The 26,452-nt window shown below is 45.2% G+C and overlaps 1 protein-coding gene across 9 annotated transcripts in view; it reads right to left on the bottom strand.

Moving 5' to 3' along the window:
* Window positions 1–4,696: 4,696 nt before the first annotated feature.
* Window positions 4,697–26,452, bottom strand: part of LOC125286045 (transcriptional enhancer factor TEF-1-like) — a 58,716-nt gene continuing 36,960 nt past the window's right edge. For 5 of the 9 annotated variants that reach the window (XM_048230717.1, XM_048230716.1, XM_048230718.1 and 2 more), the window contains 9 exons: window positions 21,546–21,557; window positions 19,471–19,605; window positions 16,974–17,020; window positions 16,622–16,683; window positions 11,327–11,448; window positions 9,343–9,516; window positions 7,965–8,105; window positions 6,157–6,309; window positions 4,697–6,030 (listed from right to left, as the gene is read on the bottom strand). In XM_048230717.1, coding sequence (XP_048086674.1) covers window positions 5,917–6,030; window positions 6,157–6,309; window positions 7,965–8,105; window positions 9,343–9,516; window positions 11,327–11,448; window positions 16,622–16,683; window positions 16,974–17,020; window positions 19,471–19,605; window positions 21,546–21,557 — 960 coding nt within the window. In that variant the 3' untranslated portion in view covers window positions 4,697–5,916. The remainder of the gene's footprint in view (window positions 6,031–6,156; window positions 6,310–7,964; window positions 8,106–9,342; window positions 9,517–11,326; window positions 11,449–16,621; window positions 16,684–16,973; window positions 17,021–19,470; window positions 19,606–21,545; window positions 21,558–26,452) is intronic. The other 4 variants (XM_048230720.1, XM_048230724.1, XM_048230723.1 and 1 more) reach the window with 2 other exon arrangements.

Genomic DNA, 26,452 nt, shown 5'->3' with positions numbered 1-26,452 from the left:
AGATGCTGGGATGAGGACCGACACCATTGTAAGTTCTGCACGGCCAGGGGAACCAATCAGATGGGGCGTGGTGGAGCAGCGTCTGAGAGTCAACTTTAACTACACACACTCACACACACACACAATCTAACATCCTGCGTAGGACATCCCCTCAGCAACTATCCCAGAAATGTACATTAATGTGTACAAAAACACACTGGGTTACACACACACAAGTGTGCTTTCAGAGAGCAGTGTTACATTTTTGCAGTTGGAGTGTGTAGGGGTCTGCTGTCTCAGTCTGGTCTGATGTCTGGTTTGTGTTTTAGAGTTCTGCTGGAGTCTTTGGAGAGCTGTGTGATTCTGACAGGTTGTGTGTGTGTGTGTGTAGATCTTTAGAAATATCAATAAGGCTCATGTGGAGTTGCAAAAGCCTTTGGGTTTGCTGTAGTCTGCAGCAGGTCATCTGGACACCCAGGGTCGTTAAGGCGCTGATGCATGGGTCAGTCTAGCTACAGCTACAGTGCGTCAGTAGCTAGCACAGTGGGGTACGGCCGCACGCACACACACACACACACACACATTATTCAATATTGTATACATACAAAGTATCTAGAAAGCTACAAAATATCTACCACTTTATCAAGAAGGCATCAAAATGTTACACATGGCGCTGGACCATATGCGGTACAAGGCATGCATCGCCTTTACCCTTAGGCCAGCCCCCACCCGCCCGTCACCTCACACTGCTGTACCGAGCAGAGGCCAGGGGTCGTCTCTCTCTCTCTCACACACACACACACACACACACACAGTGTCACAATCACACACCAGACTGGAGGATCTGCTGTAACCGTGCTGATCATGCTGGATCTGTCCCTTCCAGTCACAGAGTTGTACATGAGCGACTGAATCCTACACACACACACTGCATTTCGTCTAAAATACAGAAAGTCCACATAAAGCCAACATGGTGAAAGGTACCAGTACCTACACAAATACAAACATAGAGGCTCACACACACACTTCCTCACTGGGGTTCTGGTGTTACAAATGATCAGAGTGTGTGTCGCAGAAGTCCACACACCCCTGCCTTCCCCTCACTGGGGTTCTAGTGTTACAAATGATCAGAGTGTGTGTCGCAGAAGTCACACACACTTCCTCACTGGGGTTCTAGTGTTACAAATGATCAGAGCGTGTGTCGCAGAAGTCACACACACTTCCTCACTGGGGTTCTGGTGTTACAAATGATCAGAGTGTGTGTACTTGAAAGTCACACACACTTCCTCACTGGGGTTCTAGTGTTACAAATGATCAGAGTGTGTGTCGCAGAAGTCACACACACTTCCTCACTGGGGTTCTAGTGTTACAAATGATCAGAGTGTGTGTCGCAGAAGTCACACACACTTCCTCACTGGGGTTCTAGTGTTACAAATGATCAGAGTGTGTGTCGCAGAAGTCACACACATTCGTCCTCAGTGTAATATAGTGTTTTAGTGTTACAGGCGGTTGGAAGTTGGACATCGGCTTACACCGTTCAGCATGATATCATGTTGTAGTGTTTATATGATCTGACTGGCAGCGAATTCACACACACACACACACACACGTCCTCAGTAAAGTTACGTTTTAGTGTTTCAGATGCTGGGATGAGGACCGACACCATTGTAAGTTCTGCACGGCCAGGGGAACCAATCAGATGGGGCGTGGTGGAGCAGCGTCTGAGAGTCAACTTTAACTACACACACTCACACACACACACACAATTAACATCTCATGAGATCCCTCAGCAACTATCCCAGAAATGTACATTAATGTGTACAAAACACACTGGGTTACACACACACACAAGTGTGCTTAGAGAGCAGTGTTAAGCATTTTTTGCAGTTGGAGTGTGTAGGGGTCTGCTGTCTCAGTCTGGTCTGATGTCTGGTTTGTGTTTTAGAGTTCTGCTGGAGTCTTTGGAGAGCTGTGTGATTCTGACAGGTTGTGTGTGTGTGTGTAGATCTTTAGAAATATCAATAAGGCTCATGTGGAGTTGCAAAAGCCTTTGGGTTTGCTGTAGTCTGCAGCAGGTCATCTGGACACCCAGGGTCGTTAAGGCGCTGATGCATGGGTCAGTCTAGCTACAGCTACAGTGCGTCAGTAGCTAGCACAGTGGGGTACGGCCGCACGCACACACACACACACACACATCACGATCAGCACTGCTGGTTAGGCGGCGGTTGTAATAGACTTTATAAATCTCTTGTGTAAGTGAGAGAGGAGCCACTGAGGCACTGGGCCAGAGCGCAGCTCCACTCTCATTGGCTGAGGCACTGGGCCAGAGCGCAGCTCCACTCTCATTGGCTGTTCTACAGAAGCGAGCTCAAGGCATGCAGGCGTCTGGTCCAGCTGAGGTCCGCGCGGGCGGAACACTCTGTGTTTGGGTCGTCTGGCCGTGTGACTGACAGCCCTGCTGAAGCTGGACCGAAGGCACTAGAGAGCATCACACACAAGAGGAGGAGGAGAGGAAGAGAAGGAGGAGGAGGAGAAGAGGAGGAGGAGGGAGGAAAAGAGAAGGGAGGGAGAGAGGAGGAGGGAGAGGGAGGAGGAAGGAGGGAAGGGAGGGAAGAGGGAGGGAGGAGGAGGAGGGAAGGAGGGGAGGGAGAGGGAGGGGGAGGAGGGAGGAGGGAGGAGGGGAACAGGAGAGTGGGAGGGAGGAGAGGAGGAGGAAGAAGAGGGAGAGGAAGGAGGGAGGGAGGGAGGAGGAGGAAGAGGGGAGGGGAGAGGGAGGAGGAGGAGGAGGAAGGAGGGGGAGAGGGAGGAGGAGGGAGGGAGGAGGAGGAGAGGAGGAGAGGAGGAAAGGAGGAGGAGAGGGGGGAGGAGGAGGAGAGGAGGAGGAACACAAAGGCTACGTTCAGACTGCAGGCAAAAGTGACAGGTAAAACAGGTAAAAAGGTCAGACTTCTTCACAAGTAGTGTGAACACTCAAATCTTGCCCAGATCTTTTTCAAATCAGATTTAGAGCACTTCCATATGTGGTCCTGAATCAGATCCAGATGATTTCTTTTCAACACGGCCACAGTGTGAACAACCATAATGCCACTCTTACGTCAATCTACATGACATTTGTCACAATTATGCGCCGCGGCAGTTAGCTGATGTCATTGTTAATGCGCTTTTGCACATGTGGGTCAGTTTGGAACCGCAAACAGTTCACACAGGAGTCTGATGTAGGCCACATTTTAAACAGTTCACACAGGAGTCTGATGTAGGCCACATTTTAAACAGTTCACACAGGAGTCTGATGTAGGCCACATTTTAAAACGTCATGTGAAAAGCCAAACAAAAAATCGGATCTGAGCAAAAAATCACAATTGAGCATTAAGACTTGCGGTGTGAGGCATTAAGCCAAAACAGGAGGGATGAGTGGAGGGAGAAGAGGAGGGGAGGAGGAGGAGGGAGAGGAGGGAGGAGGGGAGAGGGAAGAGGGAGGGAGAGAGGGAAGAGGGAGGGAAGAGGGAGAGAGGGAGAGGGAGAGGGAGGGAGGGAGGAGAGGTGGGCCAGTGCAAGAGACAAGTAGAGGAGGAGGGTGTGTGTGTTGTGAGTGTGTGTGAGAGTGTGCGTGTGTGTGTGTGTGTGTGTGTGTGTGACGTGGCTAAGGGTCATACTAAGGCACAGATCTGTGTGTGAGTGTGTGTGTGTGTGTGTGTGTGTGTGTGTGTGTGTGTGTGGGTGGGTGGGGGGTTAACTTTGGCAGTGTTCGGGTTGTTTGGGTTGGGGGTTTTTAAGGGTTTTGGAGTCGGTGCTGATTAAGGCTCGAGTCACAGAGAAGAACCGGAGAAACAGGCAAGTACAGGCAGAAATGTGCACACACACGCACACACACACACACACACACACAAGCAAGCAGAGGGCAGGAGAATGTAAAGTGAGTGAGTGTGCAGTGTTGTGTGTGTAGAACGGTCTTGTAAGTGTGTCAGCCTTTGGTTTGGAGGAGCAGAGCAGCACAGCGTCCTCTAGTTAAGTAAGGCACATGGAGCAGACCCACGCCACTGGGGGACTGGGGGACAGCAGGTGTGTGTGTGTGTGTGTGTGTGGGGGGGGGTTAAAGAGGTCATAGAATGGATAAACGAAGGATTTAATTTTATTTGATCTTGTTCTCTAAAGTTAACATAAAATCGGATATCGCAATATTTTATTTGCTAATACTGTATCGATTTTCAAAAAGATAATATCGATATTTATTTTATTAATAGTGTTATTGACATAGGCAGAACTGCACTGTACAGTGTACTGAATTGTTTGTCTAAAGCAAACTTTTTTTTTTTTATATTGCAAGATATTGAATCGTAACCCATGTATAGTACATGTATTGCATGCCAATACACAGCTCTAGTTAACATAGAAGGTATGCAACTTTGGTAGACTGTCAAAAACATGCTCAGATGCTATTTTACACGCCCATGTACAATTAGGCTGGAGTAACACGCCCCATGAACTCTCCTTATTCAACATAGCCAAGCTAGCGCTGCACTCAACTCTCCTTATGCAACATAGCCAAGCTAGCGCTGCACTGGACTCTCCTTATGCAACATAGCCAAGCTAGCGCTGCACTCAACTCTCCTTATGCAACATAGCCAAGCTAGCGCTGCACTCAACTCTCCTTATGCAACATAGGTAAAAACAGTTTTCCATTCTATGCCTGCTTTAAAGGGGTGTGTGCTCTTCATTACTGAGCCTTAGTGTGTGTGTGTGTGTGTAAGAAAAAGAGGTGACGTGTGTATTAAGTGTTATCCTAAACAACAGACTGTATGGTGTGGTCAACTCTGTTTACAACTTGGCCAGAGTGTGTGTGTAACCCAAAGTGTGGTGTGGACTGTAGTGTGTCTATCCAGCGTGCAGGAGCAGCAGAGCAGATGTGTGTTGGAAGGGCTGTTAGTGTTCTTATGTCACAGTGTCTTCAATGGGATGGGAGGGAGGTTCACTGACACACACACACACACACACATATCTGCCTTACTCTAGCCCTGGGTCAAAAAGACTTCAGCTTTTTCAATGAATCTCTTTGGAAAAAGGGATGCGATTATAGAAATACACACACACACACACACACACACACATACATACACAAATCCACACACACATACATTCAGGACAGCACAAACACGCACATAGTGGGCAGTTTGCCCATTCCATGGGGAGTAGGCTAGTGTCCTTGCGTCTGTATGATTGTATACATTAGATTTCTATAGGAGTGGTGTGTGTCAGGTATATTCTGATAAGTTGCGTCTGTATGATTGTATACATTAGAGTTCCATAGGAGTTGTGTGTGTCAGGTATATTCTGATAGGGTATCAACAGGTCATGTCTTTCAGCAGTCATTAAGGCCGGACGGCACGCTTGCTTCCTATTGGTGGAAAACACGCCTGGTCCCGGCATCCTAAAGGCACAGACCAATCAGAAGAGGGGCTCAGCAGGTTTGGGGCAGTCAAGTCAAAGCCGGATGCAGAGTTACGCACATCTGTGCCACACACACACACTTTAACATTTTGGGGAGGTCAGCACAAGCGTGTGTTTGACCTGTGTAGTACGGCAGTGTGTGTGTGTGTGTGTGTGTGTGTTTTTTTTTAGTTATTTTGGCAGGAACTGGGCACGAGTCATGTGACCACGCTGAGCCCCTCCCCCATCTGATGTCATATGTACATAATTCAGAGACCACTCCCACATCATGACAACATCAGACAAGAGTACCGCATCACAGCTGCAGTCAACAACACACTATTTACACAAAACAAAGAAACAAACAAAAGCAGAAGAATAAGACACAATTTCTCCCAATCACCAGAGACAAGCACTGGGGGGAGGAGCTAGAGGCACTGCCACTTCTGTCAGAGCTCTCAGCCAATAGGGATGCAGCTGAGAGTGGGGGGAGGGGGAGAGTGAGTGTGTGTGTCACTCTTTGACGAGGCGGTAGATGGTGTGTTGGGCGCCGTGCTCGCTGTTGGACACCTCAAACACACACGCCATACACAGCAGAGTCTCCTGGGTCTCCCTGTTGGTCACCACCTAAAACACACACACACACACACACACACACACACACACACACACATTACACACACACACAAATCATAAATACACATACAGCAGTATAGGGGAGTTTTCAGTGGATTCAGTCACACACACACGTACCAGCAGGATGGTGAAGTTCTCCAGCACGCTGTTCATCATGTATCGTTCAGGCAGGTGCTTGAGCTTGTGGATGAAGTTGATCATGTACTCACACATGGGAGAGCGACTGATGCGGTACAGGAAACGCCCGTTCTCAAAGCGTGCATACTCCGTCTGAAACAAACACACACACACACACACAGCATTACACAAGCTGCCAACAGTGGTCCAGGGAAAACCAACACTCTGCTCTAAACTCTAAATCTACAATATGTACAGTGGGTTTATACTTTTGTAGAGAGCTGTGTCAGACACACACACGCACGCACACACGCACACACACAGTACTGTGCAAAAGTGTTAAGCACCCATTGGATTTGTTGATGACCATATATGTTCATTTCCCATTACCTTTATTAGAAAATTCTGGTTCAGGTTCTAGTCTTTTGCATCCATTTGATTGGCTGTGTGTGCATTTAAAGGAGAACTTGGCAACTATTTCAACGTAATAAACCCGTTTAGAAATCACTTGGATGGTTAAATAATCTGTTCCGGTGAAAATGGTGACTTTCCCCACTGCACCTAGCGTCCCCAGGCGGAAACCCAACCTTGCAACATTGAGACCACCGTCCCGGAAAGAGAAGTGAGAAACAAGAAACTCGTTTTAAATCGTGTTTCTTACCTTGTAACATCCACATTGTTCTGCCGAACTTATGCTAACCGTTTCGATAGCTTGTAAACAAATCCATGTGCTTTATAGTTACCTTTTTCCACAGTTTTGAAATAGCCTAATGCTCCATTTTTCCAGCAGGGGGGGAAATATAGCTAATCCTGCCAAGTTTCCCTTTAACTCATTGAGTGCCAAAAACGTAATATTGCGTTTTTCCTTCCCATGCGTTGAGTGCCAAAAACGTAATATTATGTTTTTTGCTTTTTTTTAATTACTGAAACTAGACACTCTAACACACCTTATATGTGATTTTGGGAACTCTGTGATTAATGGAAATGAAATATATGACGATCGAAAACTCATGAAAACGCACAATCTGGACATTTTATCTGGACATTTTATCATAACTCGGTGGCCGCTTTGGGTCGAATCAGTGACGCATACACGTCAGGTCAAAACCAGGCCATTTTCGTGGGTCTATCACTAGGTGGCAGTCTCGCCAGGTCTCGCTGATCACTTCCCGGAAAGTTTACAAAAGTAAGTAACACTTCATATTTCATGAAAGACGTTGTATCTCCATTTCTAGAAAAAAAAACAGCGATTTTGATGAAAACTAGCCACTGTTTAGCTTGGGATTTCTCAGGAACAGAGGCGTGTAGAAATACACGGTTTGCACCCACCAAGAGCTTAAAGTCTCACATCTTAAACGAGCCATTGTATGTGTTCATAGCTATAACACAGAATATGCTGTGGCTGTACAAAAATCATCAACAATGGTCTAGATTGCTGGCACTCTAGGACAAAGCTCCCGAAAACAGCTTGGCATTCAATGAGTTAAATGGCCTACTGTGTACATGTTGTGTGTGTATTTAAACGGCCTACTGTGTACATGTTGTGTGTGTATTTAAACGGCCTACTAAGTACATATTTCCTGTGTTCTCTCTATTCTAATTAAGAAAGTGAGAAATAATATATGTAGCCCGAGACTTTTGCACAGAAGTATACAGACACACAGATATACACACACACACACACACACACACACACAGACACAGAGACACACACATATACAGATATACAGACACACAGACACACACATATACAGATACACACACAGACACAGAGACACACACACACACACACACACCTAGGAGCTCACCTCTACTTTCTCCACCACCTGTTTGCCGAAGGAGCAGACCTTAGTGGAGCAGGTGATGGTCATGTTCTCTGGGCTCTCGTACTGACTGGTCACGCCATAGAAAGCACCACTCTCATCCTGGATGTTGCAGTTCAGGTCCGCCTGGAGTACACACGCACACACACACACACACACACACGACGCACGCACGCACGCACGCGCACGCACTCACGCACGCACGCACACACACAAATATAAAACATCAACACACACACGCTGACTAGCCACTCATCCTGGATGTTACAGTTCAGGTCCGGCTGGAGCACACACACACACACACTCGCCACTTCTGTGTAAGTTGTTTACCTGAGACTTAAAGTGAACATGCATTTGTCCTATTCTAGTAAATATTATCAGTTGCCACTAGGAGCCACTGTTCCCCACAAAAACCTCTTACTGATAGTGATGACCAATACTCTAAACCAGCGGTTCTTACCGATAGTGATGACCAATACTCTAAACCAGCGGTTCCGATAGTGATGACCAATACTCTAAACCAGCGGTTCTTAAACGGGGTTGGATGAAATGATCTACAGTCTGAGTGAAAGGAATCAAAAGGATTTTAGACCAACATGTTTTAAAACAGGGATACTCAATAGCCTGAGATGTGGGCTTAGGATTCATAGTGTTTCCAGAATGTTCCTCTAAAAGTGGATGTTCTGTTTACGCAAACTCAAATCTCTACCTGCGCCTTAATGCAATGATGCAATGATGAACGGCACAGCCATGGACATTAATGCCTTTGGTGTTGACACAGCCTAGCTAGGACATTAATGCTTCCACCTCTCGCAACATTTTCCAAAGTGAAAACTAAATTTTGCCGGTTGATTTTTTTGGGGAGTTGAAGGAATCTGTACCTACAAGGCATTCACACTCAACAGCAAACCAGTGCTATGTGTTGCTGATGAGCAAGAAGCCATTGTGTGTGTGTGTGTGTGTGTGTGTGTGTGTGTGTGACTGACCCAGAACTTCATGAGGAAGAAGGCATTGTGCGTGAGTGTGTGTGTGTGTGTGAGAGAGACGGACTCAGAACTTGATGAGGAGGAAGGCGTTGTGCGTGAGAGAGAGTGTGTGTGTGTGTGTGTGTGTGTGTGTGTGTGTGTGTGTGTGTGTGTGTGTGTGTGTGTGTGTCTTGATGAGGAAGAAGGCGTTGTGCGTGAGTGTGTGTGTGTGCGTGAGTGTGTGTGTGCGTGTGTGTGTGTGTGTGTGTGTGTGTGTGTGAGATGGACCCAGAACTTGATGAGGAAGAAGGCGCTGTGCGTGAGTGTGTGTGTGTGTGTGTGCACGTGTGTGTGTGTGTGCGTGCGTGCGTGAGTGTGTGTGTGTGTGAGAGACGGACCCAGAACTTGATGAGGAAGAAGGCGTTGTGGGGGCCCCTGCTGAAGAGCTCCTTGAGCCCCCCCTTCTTCTCGGGGAACTTGTCGTAGATCTGGCGGATGTCCACAGACTCCATCAGCGCGTCGCTGTGCGAGTGGTTCGTCTGACTGATGTGCACAAACAGGTGCTTGTTGTACTGCAGGAAAGAGGAGGCACAGCATGAGGAAGTGTGTGTGTGTGTGCAGTGTTGCGGAGTAACGGAATACATGTACCGGCGTTACGTATTCAGAATACAAATTATGAGTAACTGTATTCCGATACAGTTACAAGTTAAATAGTTGGTATTTAGAATAAAGTTACATTGTTGAAATCAATGGATTACATGACGATACTTGTCTGTTTCATAAGTTTGTTCACTCTCTAAATAAATGAAGGCAACTCCATTTCCCAGAAGCTCCTGAAAGCTATGATGAAATTGTTTACATGTTTAAATCCAAGCCCTGCCGTCTTGCACTAGCCTCAAAACACAGCCAGCACGCATTATGGAAGCGTCATCGGAGACCCTGAAATGACTGTTTGCACAGCAAATTGAGTAAAGTAAGTGGAGGTAACTCCTGTTCCTCACTGATCGTGGTTCCTGATGTCTGTTCAAAAGATATTTTCCCAAGTATTAATAGCTCAGGCTACTTCGGCCAATCGGTTACACAGTTTGCTAAGCAATAAGCAAAGCCTAGTTCACGTGTTGATTTAGACCTAGGCTACAATAAAAAACAATCTCTAAAATAGGCACTGCATTCGAAGTTTTTTTTTCTCACTTAAAATAACTTTATAGATTATTATTTTTTCTAGATCTACATTGACGTAAGAATGATCTACATTTACGTAAGAATTATTCTTGCGAGTAGGCCTAGCATATTTTAACGTGCGGTTTTTGATTGTCATTACGCGATCACGTTCATTTTGAGAGCACTGATATACAGTAGCCTAGCCCATAGTGTTTACATTTACAGGTCATTTGCGTTCCACCTGTCATATGCGCCCCTCACTTGTAGCCTACTGGGTTGATGCCACCGAAAAATCTCACAGGCACACCTTAATTAGGGTAGACTGAGTACAGTTGTTTACAGTTGAGACACCTTAAATATCTTGCTTGCACAGCAAGCCCAAGTTGTGATTTTTGCTATGCACATGCGTATTAGTGCCCTCTTTGATCATGGAAAAGTATCTCCCATCCAAGGATATTGGCAAATGTTTTTTTCCAAAGTAAGAATTTCACTTCACCATGCACCTTTGACAATGAATAGCTCATTACACTTATGTTACTGTTAAATGTAACTGGTATCATTACAAACATTATTCTGTGTCCTAAAACTGGCATATTTTATTGCATTGTGTCATGTAGGTCGTTGCAAAATCTAGAGAAATGTGTGGGTGGTCAGCTGGGACAATTGAGACACACATTGGATCGATAATTTCTGGCTCGCCCTTAAAGTAGCCTATTTATTTGTTTATTTTAATTAGCCTAGTCGCCTGCTGTAGTTTTAATGGTCACTTTGCTATTTTAAAGTTGTATCAGGTAGCTTAGTTGACTTTACATTCTCCTATGTGGGCCTAACACTTCAGCCATTTGGAACAGAAGAACACACCAGAATAGGTCTGTTTAGTAGTAGGCCTAAGCAGGATTTGATGGCCGCATTCCTACACTTATAAAATGCAATTCAATGCGGAAGTAATCTAAGTATTCAGAATACATTACTCAGATTGAGTAACGTAATAGAATACGTTACAGATTACATTTTTGGGCATGTATTCTGTATTCTGTAACGGGATACGTTTTGAAAGTAACCCTCCCAACACTGTGTGTGTGTGTGTGTGTGTGTGGTGTGTGGACTGAACTGAACTGTATTAGTAAATGAAATCTGCGCTAGTCACTGAAATGGACTGATGCCGTCATTTGTACACTCATGTACGTGTGTGTGTGTGTGTTGTGTGTGTGTGTGTCGTACAGAGTCAGGGTCTCTCTGGTGTTCCAGGAAGGCGGAGAACTCGATGAGGCGGAGCTTTGTGGTGCCAATGGAGCGGCCCTGCCAGGCTGGTGCACTAGGTGGCGCTGTGGCAGGCTCATAACCTACACACACACAAAACACACACTTTATTACTCATAACCTACACACACACACAAAACACACACTTTATTACTCAGAACCTACACACACACACAAAACACACACTTTATTACTCATAACCTACACACACACACACAAACACACTTTATTACTCATAACCTACACACACACACAAAACACACAATTTATTACTCATAAGCTACACACACACAAAACACACACTTTATTACTCATAACCTACACACACACCACACACACTTTATTACTCATAACCTACACACACACACACTTTATTACTCATAACCTACACACACACACAAAACACACAATTTATTACTCATAAGCTACACACACACAAAACACACACTTTATTACTCATAACCTACACACACACCACACACTTTATTACTCATAACCTACACACACACACACTTTATTACTCATAACCTACACACACACACACACACACACACACTTTATTACTCAGAACCTACACACACACAAAACACACACTTTATGACTCATAACCTACACACACACACACACACAACACACACTTTATGACTCATAACCTACACACACACACACAACACACACACTTTATTACTCATAACCTACACACACACACACTTTATTACTCATAACCTACACACACACACACAAAACACACAATTTATTACTCATAAGCTACACACACAAAACACACACTTTATTACTCATAACCTACACACACAACACACACACTTTATTACTCATAACCTACACACACACACACACACACACACACACACACTTTATTACTCATAACCTACACACACACACACACACACCACACGCACTTTATTACTCATAACCTACACACACACCACACACTTTTTATTACTCATAACCTACACACACACACACACTTTATTACTCATAACCTACACACACACACACACACACACACCACACGCACTTTATTACTCATAACTTACACACACACACACACACACCACACACTTTATTACTCATAACCTACACACACACACACACAACACACACACTTTATTATTCATAAACTAAACATATACACACAAAACACACACTTTATTACTCATAACTAGGGTTGGGTATCGTTTGCCACTTTGACAGCTCAGTGACATCAGGTATGTAACTGTAACCTACATATTTATGTTTTTGCCAGCTAACTTTTAACATGATCTTGAGTAGTGCAAGTGGAGTAGTGCAAGGCAGCCATTGTGGGTCCAAAGTCAAGGATGTTATGTAGCTGAGGGTGGAGGGGTAGTGTTAATTTTGTCACCTATTTTTAATTTAGTCTTAGTCTTGTGACAAAATGTCCTTTTTAGTCTTTGTCATATTTAGTCATTCAAATATAATTTTTGTTAGTCAAGTTTTTTTATAACAAATTATTTCTGATTACCATTTGAATCAAATAGTGTTTCACACATTTCAATTTTCCAACAATATTGTGTGGCCACAGAGCTACTCGTCTGTTATAATTACTCTGATTTTTTGTCAGTCACTACAGTATGTTTACATGCACAGGTAAGTCAAGCTACAGTTATAGCTCGGCTGGGATTTGACCATAGACAGTAAAAGATTTGACTGGACCACTGTCATGATATTCATAGACCAGTGTTTCTCAAAGTGTGGTCCGGGGATCACTGGTGGTCCGCAAGCTATCCCAAGTGGTCCGCAAGCAGACGTGGTAAAATATAATATAGATGAGTTGTTTGCAATATTGAACCAACTTGTATGTAAATCCAAACAGTTCTGCAACACTGTCTATGTAAGATATGCCAGTTTAAATTGTATGAATCCTCTGACACAATAAGCAAAGTGCAAAGACAATAAGCAAGGTGGTTCAGTGAGTAGACCTATTGTGTAGACTAATATACTGTTGAAGTAGGTCTAATCTCTTTATTTTTTAGCTAGGGTTAAAGTGGTCCTTCGTCTGAAAAAGTTTGCGAAACACTGTCGTAGACCCAAGTATTAATGTTTTACTCCATGCGCTAGATGGCGATATGTAAAACGCCAACACATTCCCCAAACAAACTCTCCATCTAGCCATAGCTAACTTGCTAGCGAACTTTCCATATTAGCTTACTTGCTAGCAAACTTTGCATCATCAGTGTAAGTAGTTAAATAGTTTACATGCTGAACATTTTCGTATGGACATTCTGGGGGATGTTAATTTGTATGAGAGAAGCTTCAACTTCTGGGTATGTAGCATTGTGGCATAAAGCTTAGGTAGTTAGCTTAACTCTGGCAGAAATCTCCGGTGTTCTCGTTTCATGTAGTTTCGTGTTGCAGCCACAGGGTTGCAGCAACAGCACGTAGACTAGTCCAGGGGTTCCCAAACTTTTCCACGACAAGGCCCCCCAAATACCACTAGGTTCTGGCCAAGGACCCCCTTGATGTGTTATTAAACCCATCGACAATACTACGGCAAATGTAAAAATACATTTAGCTAATCCTAATAATTATTTTAGCCACAAGCACTTTGCGATGGAGCAGTGTGTAAAAATTGCATTTGGGGCTTTCTGCTAGAGAGCTATCACTTTACTATTACTCCCAGTCATTATCATGGAAAATATGTCCAGATATGCGAGACGTTATTATAATGGCATTGTATAACACCCCTCATAGTAATAGGTATATTTTACATTTTTTAAATGTATTTATTTGTTTCTTTTATTTTTCCTTCCAACTTGCTGAGGCCCCCCTGGCACCCCCTCGCGGCCCCGGCCCCCACTTTGAAAACCACTGGACTAGCCTACAGGAGCATGAACTCATTCGGAATATTTTGAAAACGTAACAGCTAGATATTATGTCTTCTCATTTTGTAGACAAAAATGAAGAGATTTTCTCTTAGTTTTTATTTCATGCAAAACATTTTAGTCTCGTCTTTTTTCGTCAACAATAATGCATCTTAAGATAGTCTTAGTCAGTGTTTCAGGACATTAGTGTCGTCTCGTCTTAGTCATGAAAAAAAAAAAGGTTGTTGACGAACATATTTCCTCTCGTCTGACGAAATTAACACTAGAGGGCAGTTGATCAAACAAATTGTGATCGGGGTGACTTGCATCACTCACAATTGTGGTTGCCTTGCGGGTGAGGTGGGAGGTGTAAATGTCCTTCAGGGAGGGGAGTGAAGCACCAATAATCCTTCCAGCTGTGTTCACTATGCGCTGCAGGGCTTTCCTGTTGTATTCAGTGCAGCTTCCTCCCCACACAGCGATACAGCTGGAGAGGATGCTCTCAATGGTGCCTCGGTAGAATGTGGTCATGATGGCTGGTGGAGCACTTGCTCGCCTGAGTTTCCGCAGGAAGTACAGGCGGCACTGAGCTTTCTTCGCCAGTGATGCAGTGTTGGTGGTCCAGGAGAGGTCTTCACTGATGTGCACCCCCAGGAATTTGGTGCTGCTCACTCTCTCTCCACCACAGCACCGCCGATGGTCAGTGGCAGGTGTTGGGTGTGACCTCTCCGGAAGTCAACAACAATCTCCATGGTCTTGCTGGACGCTCAGCAGGAGGTTGTTGTCCCTGCACCACTTGGTCAGAAGGTTCACCTCCAACCTGTATTGAGTCTCGTTAAGCCCTTGGTGATGAGACCCACCAGAGTTTGTGTCGTCAACAAATTTGACTATGTGGTTGTTGCTGGAGGGTTGCAGTGCAGTCTCATGCAAGGCCAGCAGGTGAAGTTGCAGATGAGTTGTTGTGGTATTATGGTGTTGAATGCAGAACTGAAGTCTATAAACAGCAATCTCACATATGAGTCTCTTTTTCCAGGTGGGTGAGGGGCTGGGTGGAGGGCAGAGCAGATTGCATCCTCTGTGGACCCGCTTGGCTCGGCATGCAAACTGGAAGGGGTCCAGGGTGGGGGGAGAATGGATTTGATGTGTGACATGACAAGCCGCTCAAAGCACTTCACGATGATGGGTGTCAGTGCCACGTGTCCTCTTCACGCTGTCGGCAGAGAGGCACAGGGGCTGCTCGTGTGGGAGGGGGAGGGTCTTCTGTGGGCAAGTGCTGTTTTGTGCTTCAAAGCGAGCAAAGAAGGGTTCAGATTGTTGAGCAGAGGGATGTTGCTCTCACAGCTCTGTATGCGGGCTTGTAGTCGTGATGGCCTGAATGCCCTGCCATAGGCTTTGTGTCTTCCTGCTGTCTGAAGTGGGTGGTTATCCTGTGAGTGTATTCCTTTTTTGCTTCCTTGATGCCACGGGACAGGTTGGCTCTCGCTGTTCTCATGCCAGCTTCATCCCCAGCTCTGTAGGCTTTGTCTTGTGTGTAGTTAGGCCCACTGCTAGATTTTGACAGGAGCTCGCGATATCGCTTTAAAGTAAGCTACTTGGGCTCACGCAAGCTGTCAAACACCGTCCACTCGCCTATGTGGTGCACCCCTCTGGTTTATACATCCAGTGTTTATGTTAGTTAACTGTATCTGGATGTGTTGCTATCAGAGCAAGGCGTTAGAGATGGCGCATGACATGCAGTGATGCCTCGTATATATATATATATTAAAAAAACGCTATTTAAGCACCGAAATGAGGATTTCCACTGAAATCCACGTTGTTATTCGATGCAGTTACTACCGTTTGCGTCGGCACCGGTGCCATATTTGAACCGTGTTTCGGTGCCCAAACCTACACACACACACACTTTATTACTCATAACCTACACACACACACAAACAAAAGACACACTTTATTACTCATAACCTACACACACACACACACACACACACCAGACACACTTTATTACTCATAGCCTACACACACACACAAACACACAACATACACACTTTATAACTCATAACCTACACACACACACACAACACACACACTTTATTACTCATAACCTACAAACACACACACTTTATTACTCATAACCTACACACACACACACACACACACTTTATTACTCATAACCTACACACAACACACACACACTTTATTACTCATAGCCTACACACACACACACAAACACACAACATACACACTTTATTACTCATAACCTACACACACACACACAACACACACTTTATTACTCATAACCTACAAACACACACACTTTATTACTCATAACCCACACACACACACACACACACACACACACACACACACAGCTTGTGGTCTACTGATCAAAGTCATACTTCAACAGCAGACTTACTGGAGATTGCCGTGGTTACCGCAGGTTGGATAGGATACGCCTGCTGAGCAAATGGCTTAATACTGAGAGATAAATAGAGATAGATAGAGAGAGAGAGAGAGAGATAGATAGATAGAGAGATAAATAGATAGAGGGAGAGGGAGAGAGAGAGGGGAATGAGAGAGAGAGAGGGGAGAGAGAGAGAGGAGAGAGAGGGGAGAGAGGGAGGAGAGAGAGGAGAGAGAGGAGAGAGAGAGAGAGAGAGGAAAGAGGGAGTAAAATGAAGATTAGCTCATCACAATATCAAGATTTGGAGCAAATGTACAGAAAAGGAGGATGTCTGTCTGTGTGTGTGTGTGTGTAAGATACTCACTCTTGTGATGATCCTGCCTGTCCAGCGGAGATCATGCCCTGCCAAAGCTAGAGAATTAGATAAGTAAATGCCCAACACACACACACACACTCTCTCTCTCTCTCTCTCTCTCTCTCTCTCATAACATGCATACATATATACACACACACACACACACACACACACACTCTCTCATAACATGCATACATACACACACACACTCTCTCATAACATGCATACATACACACACACACACACTCTCATAAGTAAGTATAAGCATATATACACACTCTTTTGATCCCGTGAGGGAAATTTGGTCTATTCATTTATCCCAATCCGTGAATTAGTGAAACACACTCAGCACACAGTGAACACAGTGAGGTGAAGCACACACTAATCCTGGCGGCGCTCGGGGAGCAGTGAGGGGTTAGGTGCCTTGCTCAAAGGCACTTCAGCCGCCCTACTGGTCGGGTTCAAACCGGCAACCTCCGACATAAGTCCAAAGCGCCCAGTAGGTTAATGGCTGCCCTCCCAACACACACACACTCGCAGGCAATAACACACACACACACTGCCCCAACATGCCCAACACACACACACACACACACTCTCATAACATGCACACACACACACACACACACTCTCATAAAATGCATACACACACACAGACACCAGGGTTCATACACATTTCCACCAGAGAATTTCCATGACTTTTCCATGATTTTTGACAAATTTCCATGACCTTATATTCCCTAAAACATCAACTAGCCTACGAAAATAGAAATCCATTCTTTCAAAACAGTCCTTGGGAAATTTGAATTAAAATTAAAATCTATCTATGTATTTCTAATTCATACAAAATGTAGGCCAACACTGACACACCAGCAGGCACACATATGGCTATATTTCAGCCCTACATTAAGCAAAGTTGTGCATTTAACTTTATGTGGCGTCGCCTACCGTAGACAACAATTCCTCCACACATTAAACCCTGGACAATGAAATAGCCTGATCAATTACTAATCAGCTCTTCTTTAACTCTGTCGGTTCATCAAGACCACGAATTGGCGGTTTAATTAACGAGCTTTGTAGCCAGCACACACTGGCTAGTAAGATGCAATGCTCAAGTAACAGGGCTTCAGCTCTGTAGGGCTACCAAGGACGAAAAATGCCATCCAGCTGCAAACCCAGCCTGCATAATTTGTTGGCACACTGTTACTGACACGCTTGACGACACATCCACGCTTCTGAATCTTCACAAAATTGACTCTGCAACAGTGAGAGATATAATCGCGAATGCAAACAACGGGAATAGGCTACGCGGTGCATGACATCGACTGAAATATTTTCGGGTCCTTGCATGACTAAACAACGGATTAAAAAGGCTAATGCACCAAAAGGTAAGCTGACAAATTATAAAACCTGTTTTATTTATCCACCAAAGCTAGACGTGATTAATTTAATAGACCTATTTCCTGGCATAGTACATATCGTGAGGGCCTACAACGCCAAATTTAAAAAATGCAACCTAAGACAATTAGGCTTTTCTCACTCCTCCCTACTCCCTTCCACTGTTTGTGTGTGTGTTCTACGGTAAGGATAAAGTGAGTTGAATGCGGGAGGGAGGGCAGAGAGGGTCCTTTGAAAAAGCCGATCTCTGGTCTCCGCTGACAGACACAAGGAAGTATGTGACATGATCTGTCTAAACGGCATACATTTTCAGTTGAATTGCAATGGGTCACGAAATTTTAACTTTTCCAAAACTTCCGGGGTGTTTTTCATTTTCCAAAACTTTTCCAGGCCTGGAAATTGGCATTTTCAAATTTCATAACTTTCCTAGGTTTTTTTAAAACGTACGAACCCTGAGACACACACTCTCATAACATGCATGCACACACTCTAATAACATGCGCACACACACACACTCTAATAAGATGCACACACACACACACACACACACACACACACACACACACACACACTCTAATAACATGCACACACACACACCCCCCAGCTGCTGTAGGAATGCACACACACACACACCTCACCCAGCGCTGCAGGAATGCACACACACACACCACACCCACACACACACACACACACACACTCACCCTCCCAGGCTGCGGGAATGCACACACACACACACACACACACACACACACACTCACCCCAGCGGCTGCAGGGAATGCATGCACACACACACACACACACACACACTCACCCCCAGCGGCTGCAGGGAATGCACACACACACACACACTCACCCCAGCGGCTGCAGGGAATGCACACACACACACACCTCACCCCAGCGGCTGCAGGGAGTGCACACACACACACACACACACACACTCACCCAGTGGCTGCAGGGAGTGCACACACACACACACACACTCACCCCAGTGGCTGCAGGAATGCACACACACACACACACACTCACCCCAGCGGCTGCAGGGAATGCACACACACACACACACACTCACCCCAGCGGCTGCAGGGAATGCACACACACACACACACACCCCAGCGGCTGCAGGGAATGCAGGGCGTGGTATTCCTGGTAGGCCCAGTTTGTTGTGGATGGCGGTTGCCGAGACGATCTGAGCAGAGGACATGGAGGCCATACTCTGCAGTGCCTTATCCTTCACCGCCTGGTCCTGCAGCACACACACACACACAGCTTAGAGAGGGATGGAAGGGTGGACACACCTCACACACACAGCTTAGAGAGGGATGGGAGGGTGGACACTTCTCACACACCACACACACACACACACAAATGTGCATGCGCACAGCTCAGAGAGGGATGGGAGAGCAGAACTCTCACAAACACATACACCCCCACACACACATACACCCTCATGCAAGAAAACAGGAGGTGTCCTGCAGCAGCCTACAGCAGTAAACTCAGAGTGTGTGTGTTAGAGACCAGTAGACACCTCAACACCAGGATCTGCCACTACACAGCCTGTACAGCTCTGCCCAAGCCAATGTGTGTGTGTGTGTGTGTGCAGGTATATGTTGTGTGTGTGCATGTGTTTGCGTGTGTGTGTGTTTGCATGTGTGTATGCATGCTAAAGCTGGCAGTGATGCAAACAAAAGCAGAGTGAAGGCTACAGTGGCAAGCAGAGAAGAAGAGAGGAGAGGAGGAGAGGAGAGGAGAGGAGGAGAGGAGGAGGAGAGGAGAGGGAGAGGAGAGAGGAGGAGAGGAGAGGAGAGGAGAGAAGAGGAGGAGAGAAGAGGAGGAGAGGAGGAGAGGAGATGGAGGAGGAGAGGAGAGAGGAGAGGAGAGAAGAGGAGGAGAGAAGAGGAGGAGAGGAGATGGGAGGAGGAGGAGAGGAGAGGAGGAGGAGGAGAGGAGAGAAGAGGAGGAGAGGAGAGGAGAGGAGGAGGAGAGAGGAGAGGAGAGGAGAGGAGAGGAGGAGAGAAGAGGAGATGGGAGGAGGAGAGAGAGGAGGAGGAGGAGAGAAGAGGAGGAGAGGAGATGGGAGGAGAGGAGAAGAGAGGAGAGAAGAGGAGGCGAGGAGGGGAGAGGAGAGGGGGGGAGGGGAGGAGAGGAGATGAGATGGGAGGAGAGGAGAGAGGGAGGAGAGGAGATGGGAGGAGAGGAGGAGAGGGAGGAGAGGGGAGGGAGGAGAGGAGAGGAGGAGAGGAGGAGGAGAGGAGAGGGAGGAGAGGAGAAGAGGAGGAGAGGGGAGGAGGAGAGGAGAGGGAGGAGGAGAGGGAGGAGAGGAGAGAGAGGAGAGGAGATGGGAGGAGAGGAGATGAGATGGGAGGAGAAGAGAGGGGAGGTGAGGAAGGGAGAAGAGGAGAGGAGGATGAAAGAGGGAGATTTGGAAGAGGAGAGGAGAAGAGAAGGTTTAGGAGAGGAAAAGAAGAGGAGGAGGATGAGAAGAGGAGAGGAGAGGGAGGGAAGAGAGGAGATGAGAAGGGAAGAGGAGGGGGAGGAGAGGAGGGAGGAGGAGGGAGGGGGAGGAGAGGGAGGGCGAGGAGGAGAGGGAGGAGGAGGAGGAGGAGGAGGAGAGGAGGAGGAGAGGAGAGGAGAGGAGAGAGGAGGAGAGGAGAGGAGGAGAGGAGAGAAGAGGAGAGGAGGAGATGGGAGGAGAGGAGGAGAGGAGAGAAGGAGAAGAGAGGAGGTGAGGGAGAAGAGGAGAGGAGAGAAGAGAAGAGGGAGATTTGGAGGAGGAGAGGAGAAGAGAAGGAGGTTTAGGAGAGAAAAGAAGAGAGGAGAGATGGAGGAGGAGGAAGGAGACAGAGGAGGGGAGAGGAGAGGAGGAGAGGAGAGGGGGACAGAAAAGGAGAGGAGAGGAGAGGAGAGAAGATGGGAGGAGGAGGGGAGAGGATGAGAGATAGATAGATAGATAGATAGATAGATAGATAGATAGAGAGAGAGGGAGAGAGAGAGAGATAGATAGATAGATAGATAGAGAGAGAGAGAGGGGGAGAGAGAGAGAGAGAGAGAGAGAGAGAGAGAGAGAGAGAGAGAGGGAGAGTGGATAGGAGAGAGGAGGAAGAGTGGAGGAGTAGCTAGAGTGTTTAAGCAGTGCTGGTTCCAGCCATTCAGCAGATGGCACTCAAATAATGGAGCCATACTCACCATACTGGTCACCTACAGTAAACACAAACAAACAAACAAACAAACCAATAAACAAACATGGCAGCAGTGTCACTCTCCCTTATCCCACAGGGCTCTGCAGCAGTGCATCATGGGTAACCACAGTGTCTCACAGCCTATGTCCAATATGCGCAGCTACCCACAATGCAATTGAGGGAGATTGCTGTAATGCATCCCATACTGGCGACTTTAGAAAACGCGTGACACGTGCATATCGCACACGCATACGCATAATACACAAGAAAGATGGAGAGCAGTGGAAGTCCTCTCCCATTGGCCGAGAGGTAAGGGGTAGTTCTGACTGGCAGGAAGAGATGAGGTAGCGGAGCAACATAAACAGATGAACATATATGTGAACATATATGAAGGCCTATATGCTACAGTGCCATCATGGCTTCCCTGACCAACGTATATGTGAACTTATTATACGGCTCATCACAATGCTAGTAGAACCCTCCATTGACTTGAATGGGATTTCCCAACGCTCTACGGTAAGTTATTTTCATGTAATTACCACTGCAAACATATAATTACCGCTGTCAATGGCAACGGGTTTTGTGAATTGGAACTTCATTCAAAAGTGAAAGCAGACGGTTGATCAGCTGTGTTCTAAAGAATGCTTGATTCAAGTTCAGCGTGTGTTCAGACTATTTGTTTTTCAGCAAAAGCCACGACGAAACGGTAACAAATAAGTGTAAAGAGACATATCATGGAGTTTATTTTTTCGTTTTGGCATGTAGCCGTATAATAATGTATAGAACACCGCTGGCGCGTCCGGGTCCTGTTCGCCCCGTCGGGACTTATTTTCCGATAATGACCAGCGTTCTATACATTATCCCTTACATATATGAAGACCTATATGTTAGTGCCAGCACGTCTTTCTGATGAAATCAACCCATTTTATTTCTCGTTTCAATTTTTTTTAGAGTCATGCTATTTGTGAGTGTGGGGGCATTTTGGACATTTGGAGTCATCAGCACTTTAAAGAAAAACAGAATGCTTCGGCTGGTTCTACACCAAACACCAGGTGAGTGGGCTCTGCCAAGCGGACACTGACACACACACACACACACACGTCAGGTGATACTTCCACCTCAATCATGTAGGGACAGTGCGCACGATCAGAAGGTAGTGGGGGTGTCAGGATTCAAATAAAATTATTGCATTTCTTCTGTTGTTTACTTTTCTTGCCTTATATACAGTTTTGTTTTGGATGGGCTCTTATTTTGAAACTGCAAACTTGGCTTTTCCTACCGTGAGCTACTAAACAGAGCAGTTAAATGAAATAACAGAATGATTATATTACCGGTATTTTAGCATCCTCTGAAGATACAAGGATACAAGGAAGTTTATTGTCACATGCATATAGTTACTGGAAGTAAGAAATGCAGTGAAATTATGTCTGGTGTCAGCCTATTTGTGCATTAATGGGGGGGGGGGGGGGGGTAAAAAGTGCAGTAGAAGAGGGGTTTAGTAGATTAAGTGGCAAGGGCTGCATAAAAAAAGGTGGGGGAGGATTGGGATTGGGTGGGGGGCACCAACAAGGAGCATGAGTGAGTGTGCATGGAATACTGCACTGTTAATGTGTATTTTATGCCTTAAAGTAACTTTGGACTGGAACTAAAAATTCTTGTCACTTGCTAAGTTGAGTAAGTCGGTGTTAACTGATGTGAATGAACGAAGCACAAAATATTTCCACACCCGTGATTTCACGTGTGTGACGTGTGTGTCGTGTGTGTGTGTGTGTGTTTTGCCCTCTTGGCATGCATGCTGGATGTGACATCATTGGGGGTGTGACCACATCTTCGATTCTACATTTGAAATTCGAGATTGTGATTTCGATCGATATTCAACTTATGCTGCATTCTTTTGTCTCTTAAGCGACTTGGAGCTCGTCACAGTGACGTCATGTCCGTCATAAAAATACAAGCTGTTTGCGTTCTATTTGTCAACAACATCCGCTACTGCTTGTCAGCAATTGGCTATTGTTAGCAGTTGCTACTAGCTAGTTTGTAACAAAGCATTATACAGTGTTTTACTCAAACAGACATCATAGCAACATAAGCCCCTTTCAGACATACACTGGAATCTGGACATGTCACACGGTGGGCTCCATGTATGAACACAATTGTCCGTGTTAGTCAAAGTCAAAGTCAGCTTTATTGTCAATTTCTTCACATGCAAAGAGATCGAAATTACGTTTCTCACTATCCCACGGTGAAGACAAGACATATTTTACCAATTAAGTCCACAGACAAACATAACATAAACGTAAACAATAAATGAGTAAATAAGGTGGCACATACGATGAAGAAATAAGAGCAGCAAAATTGGGTTCAAATTGTGCAGACAGTCAATATAATAGTGCAAAGTCAGGCCAATAAATGGCTGAGGTAGTTCTGTTTGACCCAAGTAAGCTGTTTGCCCTAAGTAAGCAATTTACTAAGTTAAGCTATTTGACCTAGACAGCACGCGGGCCTGACCCTACCTCCCCCCTAGACAGCACGCGGGCCTGACTGGTTTAACTGCAGTTTATGAGGTTATGACTTTTCTCAAATTAATTGATTCATTAATTCTTCAGTTTATGAGGTTATGATGACTCATTCATTAATTGTCATTCATGACAGACTGGAACTAATTAGCAATGACGGGAAGTTCCTACTGTTCTCCCTGTGTGTTATGCACATAACGTGATAAAGTTGGTTCTATATTGGACGAAAAATCCACTTAGCACTGGCTACGAGGGACCAATTTTGATAGACCTGCACATATAACACAAAGCTTCTTTAAAATAAAATAAGAACAGTTTGTGATTTTAAAATGTAAATGCCCAACATCCAATTCAAAACCAACTTTACCATGATGATGCACACATCCACTCTTGGGTGCTCCTTGTTGGTGCCCCCCACCCAATCCCAATTCTCCCCCACCTTTTTTATGCAGCCCTTGCCACTTAATCTACTAAACCCCTCTTCTACTGCACTTTTTACCCCCCCCATTAATGCACAAATAGGCTGACACCAGACATAATTTCACTGCATTTCTTACTTCCAGTCACTATATGCATGTGACAATAAATGTCCTTGTATCCTTGTATCCACTATGTGCACACAGTTAGAAATCAAGCCAAGATAACGACCATTGCATGGTGATTTAACCATGGACTATATGGCCAGATTAGACATGCTTTTGGCTACCACTTGGATGAGGACGATACATTCTGAAAAAGGAAGGACGGCCTTATAAGGGCAACTGTCCACCTCCAGAACTCTGATTTGGAACAGGTGGACAGAGTGCTGGTGTCTCATTGGCTGGTAGGTTGCTGGAGAGAAATAACTTCAGGACTTCCAGGTGTTATGATGATGATCTCCCCCATCTCATTTCCATCTCCCATCTCACACTCACTCCACACACACACACACACACACACACACACACACACACACACACACACACACACACACACACACACACACACACACACACACACACACACACACACACACACACACAGGCATAATCACCCTCATTACATCAACAAAAGAGGACACACTCCAATCTCTCTTCACCACCCTTCACTCATTCCCACTCCTACATAACAACGGCTGATGCCACACTATACTTAAATCACCACACACACTCAGAGTTGGTGAAATCTCAGCAAATGCTTCTAACAACTTCCCCATCCACCCCAAACACACTCAAAACAAATGCATACTTGCTGCTTTTCCAACACACACAGGTCACAATGCATTTATGAAATGCCATTACACAGATAAAGACATGATATGAGAGAGAGAGAGAGAGAGGGAGAGAGAGAGAGAGACAGAGAGAGAGGGGAGAGAGAGAGAGAGAGACAGAGGGCGTTTGTGTGTGTGTCCCTGCAACAGCAGCAAAAGGGAGGATCATTCAGGTTAAGAGGCAGCCTACACAAACAGGACATTAATTTTAGACAGTTTGAGTGTGTGTGTGTGTGTGTGTGTTATGATGTCTGTGTGTGTGTTAGGGCTTTGACTTTTGCCCAAAAATCATATTCGAAGTTCGTTTGTTTATTAATATTAAAATTCGAATATATTCGAATATGTATTAATAATATTTTAACTATTAAATGTCTTCAGTAAGACCGATATTGGTATCAAACTTAAGTTCTATATGTTCTGTCCACCAGAGGGCAATGTATCAGTCAATGTCAATAGACTACGTGCATGAAAGGCTGAGTATTTATCACGGTGTTAAAATTGTTATTATTGAGCATAGGCCCATGAAAACGATAGCGATATGTATCAGAATAGACATGTAATCGATATCAATAAAAAAATATGTTCGATAGAACATTCATAATTAAAAGCAACACACACCTCCTGCCTTACGCCCATAAATAAATAGGCTAAATAGATCTTGCATTGTAGTATGTCAAACTCTACCAGAGTAGGCTTATAGAAGGCCTACCTCAACACAGACTCTCCTTTGCCCTGCACTCTCCTCCTCAACAGGCCATCCCTCCTTAGCATGCACATGTAATCCAAACATTAATCGTAAGACTAATTGGCTAAATTGCTATTAAACTGGTTACCATCATTAGCACGCTGCACTGTTGCATTCAAATTGACTGCTAAGTTCTAATCATCTCAATCCCGGCATGCAAATGGAAAAGTATTTTCCAAGACTCAAACGGCCTGTCCCAAGGAGAAAAAGTATTCATTTGAAACGTAAACACGAGGGGAAACTGAACAGTCTAACCGACTATAATAAACTAGCAAATTAAGCTAACGTTAGCCTACTTTGTTTACAATTTTTTTATTTCAACCAGTGCTGCTTTTCATTCAGACTTATCTGCACATTTATTTATTTGAGTGTTTTTCATGATTGTGTTGCCATTTCTTTTTCCC

The sequence above is a fragment of the Alosa alosa genome, chromosome 21, assembly GCF_017589495.1.
Source record: "Alosa alosa isolate M-15738 ecotype Scorff River chromosome 21, AALO_Geno_1.1, whole genome shotgun sequence".
NCBI classification, from domain to species: Eukaryota; Metazoa; Chordata; class Actinopteri; order Clupeiformes; family Clupeidae; genus Alosa; species Alosa alosa.
This window is presented reverse-complemented; position numbering and strand designations above follow the sequence as displayed.